Here is a 12,187-nt window from a genome sequence, read left to right as displayed (position 1 = left end):
AGCGAGAGGTGGGTTAGAAATGAAGAATTCGTGATGAGTTGTGGGCGGTGGGCGGTGGTGGGGGACATTTGGGGATGCACTCGCGTAGCCCTATTGATTTGCTGGACCCTCGTGATATCCACTGGTGACAAGGTCCACATGGGGAATGTGGATGGGCAGCAACGCCAAAAGCGGCCCGAAGACGACGAGGGCCCTGGGCTTCTCTGCAGAGGGGGGCTGAATGAGGATAGAAATGGGTTATTGACCCTTAGTGAGCGTGCATGAGCCGCGGGTCTGGGAAAATGACCCCTCGTGTTGGAGACCAAGAGAGGTGGGGAGTGACAGATGACAGCTCGAGATAATGAACAAAATCACAGACGAGGGGTAGAATGCCCATGATGCGAGTCCTCAGCTTGAGGCTGCTCACTAGAGCAACGCGATGCAGACCGCCAGAGCTGTCGTCTGATGTTGTACGGTCTCGTTGGCGGTGAGCCTCAGCCTCAAATGTCGACCGTTTTTGCTTCTCCCGCCCGCCTCGCATACGAGTAGTACAGACGAACCCAATCTGGCGGTGCTGTCAAACTCAGACAACCAGGGGTGCGTGCCTGATAGCCGCGTCAGACGACAGGACTCAAGAGTCACGGCCGATGATGTTTTCTCTCATTATCGCCGCGCAGGTTTCACAATCAGGGCAAACGAGGGGCAACAACTTCATGTACTCTGTAGAAGGAGGGACATGACATCGCATCACATCACATCACATCACCGGGGTCGACGATTCCAGTGCTCTGGCGCAGGGTGGGGCCGATGCCCCTGCATCCCAGCCACTGAAAAAACACTTTGAAGGGTGCCCCTCCGCCGAGGCCTCGCACCGAGCGTGGCAGCGGGTGTGGGGACCTGCTTCCGTTGGTGGGGCAATCCGTCGGTGCTGTTGCTGTCGTCAAGCGTCAGGCACAGACACAGCACAGCAGGGCAGGGGACACATTGAAGGATTTATTTCACCGAGGGAAAAGAGCATCTGGCGGTGTTGGGTGTGTTAGGCATGAGGTAAGGTAAAGCAAGGCAGGTAATTTTTTCTTAGTTTGGGAGAGAGCTGCAGGACAGCTGGACTTGCAGCATGTTGTCCTCGTATCCTCTTCGGATTGGTTGACCGTGACCCGTTGTACAATACAAAGACGGGACGAACGGCTGCCACCACGGCCAACGTCTTGTGTTCCATTTCTTCTTCTCGAGTCGTCTCTCCGATCAAACTGAGACGAGGCCTTTTGTCCTTGAATTTTCCTTCTTTGTGTGAGTTTTTCGATGCTGCGACGATTCGAGGTAAGTGCCCCTGTTCCCGGTCCTCTTTTTGCCCTTCTGGTACCTGCGTCCCCGGACGCTACAGGCTAGCGGCCGCGGGGCCAGAGCCACAGCCGCAAGGGTCCCCGGCGGATTCGCAGAGGTTTGGGGGTTTTCGGTGGCTGGGATGCAACGCCACCCCGGTCTCCAGCCACCTCGACCAGACTGGAGGGGACAAACCACCACTCGAGGGTCGTGATGCTCGACGACGAACTCTCCCCAACCACTTGCAATTCCGTGACCAAAACCACAACATGACCCAACCACGATACATTGCGCCCCCTTCCCCTCCTCTTTTCTGCCTGCATCATGCAAATACCCCCATTCCATCACACCAATTTCTTTCGTATTTGTCGCTGGTAATTGGCTCATTGCTTCGTTCCAAGTGGAGGCTCATCAGACGCATTTGCTAGACTCCCCATGAACGACAATATGTATAATTCTCGAGATGATAACGCCCACCCCGAGGCGAGGCCTTTCATGCAACAAAACCACCGTATGTCTACATCTCTCTAACCTTCATCTTCCCTCCTTCACTTCCCTACCTATATCCTCTTCTCACTCTTCTTCACCAACCACCACAACCAACACCACGCATCCCTGTTCTTAATACTGACGACCACCTCACAGGCGGCCACTACCCGCCACAATACTGGTCTGCCAGGACACCCTCACAACAATCATCCACGCCAAACACTCTGCGCCCTCACCACGCGACGGGAAGGCATTATGAGAGCGTAGAGGAAGACGACTCCAGCCCCCAGGAAACCCTCTCCCCGCCGCCCTCCTTCGTGCCTCACGCGCCGTCGCCCCCGTCTCAGCAACGGCCGCCCGCCCATCTCCAAAACTTCAGCCGTCCTCCGGAGCAGCAGCAGTTCCCCGCCCCGGTGGTTATGAGCAGCAACATGTTCACCAACAACCAAGACCCCTACACCTCCCCGCCGGCCGTCCGCTTCAACGAGGCCCAGCTCGCCATGGACGAGGTCACAAACCGCACCCGCGCAAAGGGCTTCCGCGACGAGCTCACCATCGCCGCCAACGGCTCCGTCACCCCGGGCGTCGACGACACCCCTTATATCCAGTACGCCCTCGAGGCCCTCACCCGCGAGCACGGCCACAACTTCTCGCCCCCGTCCAGCGTGCCGTCCCCCGCCGACAACAACAACAACAACCACAACCACAACAGCAACGGCTACTACCGCGCCGCCGGCTACCTCCCGGACGACCTCCAGGACCAGAGCCCCCAGATCAGCGGCGACCCCGACACCGGCTTCCAGCCCATGGCCCCGGCCCTCACCCGCAACTCGATGCAGCGCCCCCCGTCCCAGCAGCAGCAGCCCGGCCGCATGTCCCTCGGCACCCGCATCATGTCGCCGCCGCAGTCCGCCGACTCCCGGTACCGCCCGAGCGAGGACCAGAGGCTGCTCGGCGCAGAGCCGTCGTTGAAGTGGCTGCCTATCAGCGAGAAGGAGTCGGTGTTCCCGGGTATGACCAAGCTGGATACTGTTGACGAGTCTCGCGAATTGTATCCCCGTCTCACCTACAAGCCCGCAATCTTGCGGCTCCCGTCGATGATCGTGCTCATGGTCCTCTGCATCCTGATGATCGCCGCCCTCATGCTCGCAGCCATCTACTCCCCGATCCAGCCCGGCCTGCTCACCTACGGCGAGACCATCTACAGCGCAAAGTACTTCCTCTTCCGCATCCTCCCCCAACTCTTTGCCACCGTCATCTTCGTCTACGCCCAGTGCGTGACGGCCGCCACCCTGCGCATCCTCCCGTTCGCCGCCATGGCCGAGGACGAGCCCCTCAAGCGCCGCAACGCCCTCTTCCAGAACCTCTACCCCAAGACCTTTCTCCTCCCCCAGCTCGCCGGGCCCGTCCACGTCAAGATCGCGCTGGCCATCCTCTGGCTCTCCGCCTTCACCATCCCCCTCGCCAGCGCCTCCTTCACCGTGATCCACACCGAGGTCTGGTACTGGACCGCCGTCCAGGGCACCATCTGGGCCCTCGTCGGCCTCTACTTCCTCGTCATCACCGCCCTCCTCCTCCTCGCCCTCTACTGGCGCAACCGCGTCACCGGCCTCATGTGGGACCCCCGCTCCATCGCCGACTTCTCCTTCATGATCAGCAAGTCAAACACCCGCGACTCCTACCGCGGCTCCGAGGTCGCCGAGGACCGCGCCCACCTCCGCCACATCCTCCGCAACCGCATGGTCGACCGCCTCGGCTACTGGATGACCGACTCCAGCAATAACACCAACTCCAACGAGGCCCCCTGGTACGGCCTCGGCACCGAGCACTCCCAGGGCCAGCTGCCCCACGACCTGCACTACGACACCAAGAACGAGTCCGACCGCCGCTCCATCACCTCCAACCTCATCGTCGACGGCCATGGCGACGACTACATCCGCACCTTCTACCTCCCCTGGTGCCTCCGCACCTCCCCCGTCCTCTTCTTCGTCGTCGCCGCCACCGTCCTCCTCGCCGCCCTCTACGTCGTCTCCTTCCTCCACGCCACCGCCCTCGTCAACGGCTTCGACCCCCGCCTCCCCGCCGCCCCGGGCCCCGCCGCCTTCTCCCCCGCAAACTTCCTCTACTCCTTCGTCCCCTCCCTCGTCGGCCTGCTCCTCTACCTCGCCTTCCAGTCCCTCGACCTGCACCTCCGCATCCTCCAGCCCTGGGCCGACCTCGGCGCAAAGGACGGCTCCCCGGCCTCCCGCTCCGTCCTCGCAGACTACGCCGCCTGCCTCCCCCTCCAAACCACCCTCCACGCCCTCCGCAACCGCCACTACCGCGTCGCCTTCCTCTCCGCCACCACATCCCTCCTCGCCTTCCTCCCCGCCATGGCCGGCGCCCTCTTCATGGCCCTCACCGCCGTGCCCCAAGGTGGCGTGCGCATGTTCCCCGTCGTCCCCGTCTTCGCCGTCATCCTCGCCCTGCTCTCCCTCTACCTCTGCGCCCTCGTCTCCCTCCTCTTCGGGCGCAACTACTACCGCCTCCCCCACGCCGTCACCTGCCCCGCCGAGATCTTCTCCTTCCTCGCCAACGAGGACAACGCCGCCGACCCCGTCTTCCGCTCGCCCACCCCGCCCCGCGCAAAGTCCGACCTGCGCGACCGCCTCGGCGCCGGGCCCGCATCCGCGCAGAGCACGTGGATGTTCGGCTACTGGCCCGGCCGCGACGAGCGCCGTCTTGGCGTGAGGCGGCAGAAGCGGTTCACGGAGCGCAAGTCCTTCCACGAGAGGATGCCCCTCCGCGCCGGCCTATGAAGAATTTTCCCGACTTTTATAATGCATTAATGGCCCCCTGTTTCGACGAGACGAAAGAAGCGACGATTTATTTGATTTACAACATACTCATCTCCCATCTTGCGCAAAAAACACAACATAATCTGTACATATGCGCCCGAACTATATCATCTGTTTTAGCTACTAGCATGGGACAACGGCGTTTTACACCCAGGTCAAAAAAAGAAGGGGCGTTATTTTGGGAAAGCATTCGTCCACCAGGACCGGAGTTATTTCACGAGTTTCACGGAGTCTACGATACGATATCGATGTTTCGACGGGTCCAATGATTTATCTGTTCAAAGAGTTGCTTCAAACATGTTTTTTTATATCCCCCATGTATTCACATTGTCCAGTTTAGACATCAGGCTGCCGTCGTGTCATCCTAGCTATTAGAAAGCCTCCCCCCCTTTTCCTCTCGCGGTCGCTAGACCGGAGGAAGCGGGAGCCTAGACCTATACAAAAAGAATGTTCAAACACCTTTCTGGCCCAGTCCACGAAGATTGAAAGAAAAACTTGGAAAACTTGGTTCTTTTCCAAATCTTGAAAATGCCTCCCGCTCACGGAACTTTCCACAGAGCCCCGTCTAGACCCCCCGCCTGCGCTACGTTACGTTGGCTCCCTGTTCAGGTGAACATGCCTCACGGGACGGAATCGGAATTACTCTGGCAACTTGCCCTGACTTTTTGACTTACGGCCGTCGGGTAAGAGGAGGGGCGCGCGGAATGGGGGCCCTTGTGGGGTGTGGCGAAGGTCGACCTCGTTGAGCCTCTCTCTCTTTTGCTCGTCCATACTTTCCCGCTTGATTCTCCTCTTCAGCCCTTGACGGCGATGTTCCGATGCACAGGAGGAAGTGGGACGCGATCGTGAGAGAGGTAAATCGTTAACCTGATCTGACCATTCCGCCGCCATCAGCCTACGCATATCACGAAAAACACGAACAAGTTTTGTAGTTGCTGTAATTATTCTCCGTCTGATTTGCACTACACTGAACACTGAGAAAAACAATCATGCATCATTTCAAAACGTAAAATTGTTCCGGTAAATAATGTCTTCTCATCCTCTCGCATGATCGTGAGGGTCTGTGGTGTCATTCGCTCAAAGGCCGTGTTTCTTTCGTAAAAAAGGTCCCAGTTCCGTCTCTTGCCGTACCTTCATCATATCATCTCTCTCACCTTTTTTTGCATGTTCTCATCTCTTGCCGTTGCCGTTGACGTCCTCGTACTCGTTTCGAACATTCGTGTCTGAGTCGTAGAATATTCCAGCCCGCCTTTCCCGCCCTCCGTCATTCCTCCATCTCCTGAGAGGGCCATCCCTTCCGTGTAAGCTTTCCAGCAATGCCAGGGAAGAAACTCCAGGGTCCTTTCGGCTAGCGTCTCTTCCCCAACGACACACACCTTTCCCGCGTCCCTTCTTCAGAATCGTAGAGTAGCATCAGATAAGAATAACAACGTCAGGCGTGAGCATGAGCATAAGCATGATAAGACAAAAGAAATGCAGCAAAAATCAACGATACAAAGAAGACTGAAAGTGAAAACGCTGTGCTCGCGGAATGAAGAAACAGCAAAAGCGCCGTCATGTGGATGCCGTCAGCCTCATCTGCGGCCTTTCATAGTACCACATTGTAGTCGTGTAGACATGTAAACGTATAATTTTGGAAACACTGAATCCAGCTTCAGTTCCCGTGAGATCTGCCCCGAAACATGCGGCCGAAGCCTCTCTTATGCCTCTCGATGAAGAGCTGCTGTCCCTCGGGTTCCCGGATTGTCTCCGCCGTGTCTGCGCGGGCACGGCGCAGCTGGGCATCCGCGAAAGCAGCGCCTTTGGTGCTTCGCCTCGCCTCACTGGCCGTCCGCTTGTGGAGCGTCTTCACGAATCGGGAGATCGTGTGCTCCGGCTCCGGATCATCTGAATCAGAGTCCGAGTCGAAGTCGAAGAAGCTCTTGGGTGCTGAAGTGGTGCTATGAACTTGGATTGGCGGAGGAAGAGGAGCAGAGCGCGGATGTGACAAGTCTGTTGGGGACATGGCATCCGCGGGATATGTTCCGTGGGATGTGTGAGGGCGGGTAAATGACGGCACAGGGGAGTAGAGGGGCGAGTAGAGAGGCGAGTAAAGAGATGCTGTTGCTGGGGAGTGCATTGGTGCCACAGTAGGTGCTGGCAGCGAGTGCAGATGGATTGGAGGTGGTCGTGTGCCTTTACGAAGGTTCGAAAGGCTTGGCGGTTGTGCAAGGCGAGGTGGGGGAGGAGGAGGATAGGATGGTGGTGGTTGAGTGCGTGGAAAGAGGCTGTATGAGGAGCGCACGGCGCGAATTGTGCGGCGTGGTTCCGGAGGAGAGGAGGGTGATGAAAGAGAGACATCATGCGCTCGAGGTGATGGCATTGTTGGACGTGGCTGGGGGGATGTCATGAGGTTATCTTTAGGAGGAGTGGCTGGGTTGTTGACTTTGATGTTGTATTCAACAGGCCGGGGAGGTAACGGGTAGTCTTCGTAGTTAATGCAGCCCGTCTTCTTTGCTCGGCGGATATGTGGTGAAGGAATCAAAGCAGGATACTGCGTCTTAGACGTCTCTGGTGTTTTCCGACTTGGGTCTTCCTCGGCAGGCCAGAACGAGTCCCACAGCTGTGATGCGGAGGCGTGGTACTGGTAGTCGTCGTCGAGTGAGACTTCCGAATCGGTCCGGTCGTCGATGAGGCTGGGTGCAGAGGACCCGTCTGAGCTTTGCGAGCCGATAGATGAGCGGTCTCGACGGGTGGGTGTTTGGGGACAGGACGGTTCGTCGTACTCTTCCTGGCTGAGATCCTCTGACGAGTACGTCTGCCCGGCTCTTCGGTAGGGGTTGCGACTTGGAGTGCCGTCTGGTCGGGGATATGAGAAGTTTGCGTAGCCGTAATACTTTGATACGAGCTTGAGATGGGCGAGTTTGGTCTGTCGTTCCATACTCGCAGGTCTGGAAGAGGAAAAAGAGGCTCTTGTCATGTCGAGTTCCTGTGCATACCCAATCATGTCCTCAGGGGGGACACAAGACATGACTGCGACCAACGTCTGCAACGACGGCTTGGTTCACTGCTGTTGCAAGCTCTCTAGATAACGACGCCACGATGGAGATATTGGCCGGAGGACGCGAGGGGGACGGACGGGGAGGCAACGATATATGCACAATCCGGCAGCGGCTGTCTCCCTGCCACAAACAGACTTTATGTATGCCTCCTCTGTCATGGTCTGCCATCAGCACGAATCGTACGCCTTCCACCCAACGGCGAACAACAACAGGAGACAAATATGCAGGAGACTGATCCACTGGGTCTCGTCGAGGGCTCTTGGTCCACTTGGTGGCTGATTATGACAACCAGACCATCCCCTGCAATTCTCAGACATTCCTCGCTTGGTGTTCTATCCCTCGTGCGATATGCATGCTCGGTGACGGAAGGCGGCGGGGCCAATCAGGTGCGTTTGCCAGTCCGGACTGCCTACCGGTGTACTTGGTACGGAGCTCGGTGGGCATCGGAAGCTGAGAGGGGGGCCTCGACGACTCCAGGGAATGGCACGCTGACTTCCGACTCGACGGAATGCACAAATGTCTGAAAAAGGCATGACTTGGGTCGCTGGATTGCTCGAGTTTCCATAACGTGGGAACAAACGCGCTTTCGACAACTCTCGTTGGTTCGTCGTTTGTGATGAATGGAAACTCTTTTGAAAAGGATCGATCCTTTTCAAGAGAGGCTATCGCGATTGCCCCATCCGGAGGCCTGCTTGATGATGGAAACCCATGCTAGCTTCAGCTTCGCAAGGAAGAGGCAGGAGGCGGGGCTTGGTTTGCGGAGCCTCAATCACTTGATCTCTTACCCGCCTCCTTGCTTGTTCGAATCTTCCGTCCGCCGGATAACCGGGTGCCCTCTTCAACGAATGAACAGTACCGGTCCTCTGCAGTTTGTTGCCGCTTGACTCGAAGCTGCATTGGGGGCCGGCGGGAAGTCGGGAAGAAAACTCTTCATGTGGAAGCCAGTGACTGGAATGTACAGAGCTTGTCGATGTCTCACCTCCACGGCGACTGCCCTCTGCCATCCGAGTCGGTGGCGCCACTGCGACGCTGGAGGTCCTTCTCGACCTTCGTTTACCGGCGCAGACTTGTGAGGGCCGGCCTAGATTGCCCAGAGCATATGCCGGGCTCCAAAAAGAGGCAACTAGGCAAACAAAAAGCTGACAAAAACTGATTGAAGCGAAAGTTTGCGCATTCTGCCTGTGTAAACTGTTTTCAAAACAACAGAACTTTCAAAAAGACAGTGAAACAGCCAATATTGCGTGGCGTGATCTTTGTGCTGAAGCTTTAGAATCAACAAGCGGACCTCTTTCCACGGTCTGTCGGTTTATCTCGCGGTCTCTCACCAAGACAGTACGGGATACTCCTTCTAAGCCTCAAAACGATCTCGATCTGAATTTGAGGGAAAGATCGCCGTTTGGCAGTGGCTCTGCTTTTCTGGGGCTTCAGCTGGGGGATGGGCAGCCATAGAGTGGCCACAACGTTGAATGACGAAAAGCACGTTCCCTTGAATCTGTTTGTTTGGCGACAATCTTATTCTGCGGGCCGTGTGTTTTGACATTGCCGTTTGCTGCGGTCCGTAGGCATGCGGCGTGCTGGAGCAACGGCAGCCACCGGATGTAACAACAGCTGATTGATGTGTGGGTTGATCGGTTGGATTGCGGGTGCCGCGCGAAAACCAGGCTGAGGCGGAGAAGGCCTGGCGCCCATATGAAATGTTGCAGGCGGGAAAAAGCCTTGACCGGAGCGGGAGTCTCAGCAATTTGCCAAAGTACGTCATGCCGTTTGCCGTACGCCTCTTGCCGTCGAAAGCGGGTTCCGTAGCATGTCGCCAACGACTGATGTCATAGGTCGCGTAGGAGTATTTTTCGACGCTGCAAATCTGATATTCAGAGGGTGTTTGGCAGATGCTCGACGCTCAGTAAGTAAAGACCCTTTCACTGGCCATATTCTCAGACATCAGAATGCGGGAGATCGTCTCAGTCTAGGGTGGTGTGCAGCCAGGACACTGAGGCTCCTGTCCCTTGTTCGAGAGCTTTCCCATGCGAGATGGCGGTTTCCTGGATTTTCCCGACTCGACAATTCGATGGGGGGGCAACAGAGCTCGTCGATCAACAGGGGATGATCGTCCCTCGCATACCGAGGGGATTTTGTCAGCTTTTACGAGCTAGGGATGTATATGTGTTCTAAGGTAGTGTTTGTAGGCTCCCGAAGATGTAAGACTGTGGAGAACGGCCGCATGCAAGGGAGTCTGCGAAGAGGTAAGCAGCTTTCCCGTCTTTTTCTTGCACGCATTTGGAACTCCGTGACCCTTGGTGACCCTTGAGCCCCTGATCAGGGTCAATTGCATCCTTGTGTTCTCTTGAAGGCTTTTTAGGGAGCATCGTGGACCCCTTTCTAGGGTTCTTGCAGGTCCCCTGGGTTTAAACTCCCAGTCCCTCCCTGTAATCCCTTGATAGCAGCCTTCGTTTACTTGTTTCAAATGCACCAAAACTCAGCCTGTCGACTCGGAAAAACCCAATTGGCCGTTGCGAAGGGAGATGTCAGGCAGCATCCGACTCGACCCGGAGTGTACTGCGGTGCGGGAACGCGGACTGCGGTCGTGGGAAGCTCTCCGAATGGCTCGCGGCCCGCGCAGGTTCTCGCACATGCCGATTTGGGCTGGATATCCAGGTCCACGCCCGGCAGCCATCAACGCGCGTTGCCCTCTCATGCCACTGCGGGATGCCTCGTGAGAGAGGGCTGAAGAAGATCGCCGATCGTGTTAACCATGGCGGTACGTGCTCCGAAGTCTCCAAAGTTTTCAGCTTCGTCGGGCTGAATGCGTTTGCGTTTGATGGCAGGCTCAGCGGTGGAAGAATGCTGTACCTGACTACTCTGGTCAGATCGGACGATTCACAACGGGGTCGTCTCGGAGCTCGAGATGAATGCCAATTGTCGGATCGCAAGATTTTCTCGCTCGATCCATCGAGCAAGGACTTTGCATGTGCTCACGGCGGAATTTCGACGAGATGCGCCGAGAAGGGATGGTCCCAGACGGCAGGACCCAATCTCTGAGCCCAAGATTGAAGATTGGGGCGTATTTTGCATGGATCCGTCGACATCGTTGTCGTTTTCTCTGGCCCCCAAGAAAGTAGCCCCCAAAAACGTTGTTTGCAATGTTTCGTTGAGGCGTTGCATCACGTTCTGTCGAAGATTGGCAAATGCCCCAGCAGAAAGGTAGAGATGGTGGTTCAGGCACACGCGGTCGACTGCGAGCTTAATCGACAGTATGGCTCAACGGCGGCCGTGATTGGCTTGGGAAGGAAAGTCCAGGAACAGGGGGCCGTCTTCGGGAGCGACCCGTTCTTTCCAAGTTTGATTCCTCTGGAGCACGGGCCTTCACCCCCTTCGCCTGGCTTGGCTGCACCACCTCAGAGGCTCAGCCAGCAGGCAAGTCCAGGCTTACCAAATCCAAGTTGAGGCTGGAGGTGGCCTGTGCTGTAGCTTCCATGAGTGAGGTGAGCTTGGAAGGAGTCAATCATGTCCCCTCCTTCCTGAGATGATTCCATGCAACCCAACTCAGCTCTCGCCTTGACCTTCAAAGCTGAAAGAACTCGGCTCTTCTGTCTTCGACATCTCCGTTCGATGTCTTCGCTTTTTCTCTCAGGCTCGATTCATGTTTCAATGCATGTGCCTTGGAAAGGACAAGCGCAACAGACGGACGAACGCCTTATGCAGGCCGCGCTGCACCCCATCTTCCAAACGAACTTTGCTGATGAACGCCCGCGCCCTACTGAGACGATCTACTGAGTTTTTCCAGTCATAGAGGAGGAGGTGACTACTTCCTTGATCAGAAAAATGACGAACGTTTATTCGTAGCAGCTGTTCCATATCGACCCAGGGACCTGCTCTGCTCCAAGATCAGATACCTGTGACCTCCCCTCTCACCCAACCCGCTGAATAGCACCAGCCTCTGTACTCCTCCCGGCTAGCGCTCCAGACGGGGGACTCCTGGGTGCAAACCGGCCCATCGGGATCGCTGAAGAAGGGGGACGCCAGACTGCGGGTGATTGGCAATGGGGAGTGGGTTTCGTCACGACCTGACGCAGTGACAACTCACACTCACACACACCTTTTCTTCACCTTCACCTTCGTTCCATCTCTTGCTCTCTCAGCACCTCTCACCGCCTGCCCCTTACTCCGTCGGCTCAGGAACATGTCATGACTCCGCGAGACTGGCTGCAGCCATCTTCGCGGCTGCGGTCGGGCCAAGGTAAGTTCGGTCGAGGCCAACTCAATGGTGGAAAGTCAGCCTGCCCGGTCTTGTTTCCTGCGTTTGCTCTCCCACTCCGGCCGTGGCTGGCTCTTCCCACTGTCGCGGCGCGGCGGCCACGGACACGGCTCTGGCACACACCAGTGACCACACATCCACCAGCGTCCCCAGCCCCCCGGTTTTTTCCCACTGGCTCAGTTCTTGCGAAAGCGCAGGCAGATTCCCTGCCTTTGCCGTCGCCCCTGTCACGGCTCATCGGACACTGCGCCAGAGAACAGGTGAGG

General features: G+C 57.1%; 2 protein-coding genes across 2 annotated transcripts; one reads left to right on the top strand and one right to left on the bottom strand.

Moving 5' to 3' along the window:
• Nucleotides 1-1,749: 1,749 nt before the first annotated feature.
• COL26b_006582 (uncharacterized protein) lies at nucleotides 1,750-4,589 on the top strand (the record flags this gene model as incomplete). The annotated part of the gene is made up of 2 exons (XM_053179398.1): nucleotides 1,750-1,813; nucleotides 1,948-4,589. 2 exons carry the CDS (start codon nucleotides 1,750-1,752, stop codon nucleotides 4,587-4,589), a joined length of 2,706 nt encoding a protein of 901 aa, XP_053036676.1.
• Nucleotides 4,590-6,282: 1,693 nt separating this feature from the next.
• On the bottom strand, nucleotides 6,283-7,548 carry COL26b_006581 (uncharacterized protein; the record flags this gene model as incomplete). The annotated part of the gene is made up of 2 exons (XM_053179397.1): nucleotides 6,283-6,557; nucleotides 6,999-7,548. The coding sequence occupies 2 exons, from the start codon at nucleotides 7,546-7,548 to the stop codon at nucleotides 6,283-6,285; spliced, it is 825 nt and encodes a 274-aa protein (XP_053036675.1).
• Between the last annotated feature and the right edge of the window lie 4,639 nt (nucleotides 7,549-12,187).

Source organism: Colletotrichum chrysophilum (assembly GCF_026319265.1).
Source record: "Colletotrichum chrysophilum strain AFK26 chromosome Unknown scaffold_49, whole genome shotgun sequence".
In the NCBI taxonomy this organism is placed as follows: domain Eukaryota; kingdom Fungi; phylum Ascomycota; class Sordariomycetes; order Glomerellales; family Glomerellaceae; genus Colletotrichum; species Colletotrichum chrysophilum.
This window is presented reverse-complemented; position numbering and strand designations above follow the sequence as displayed.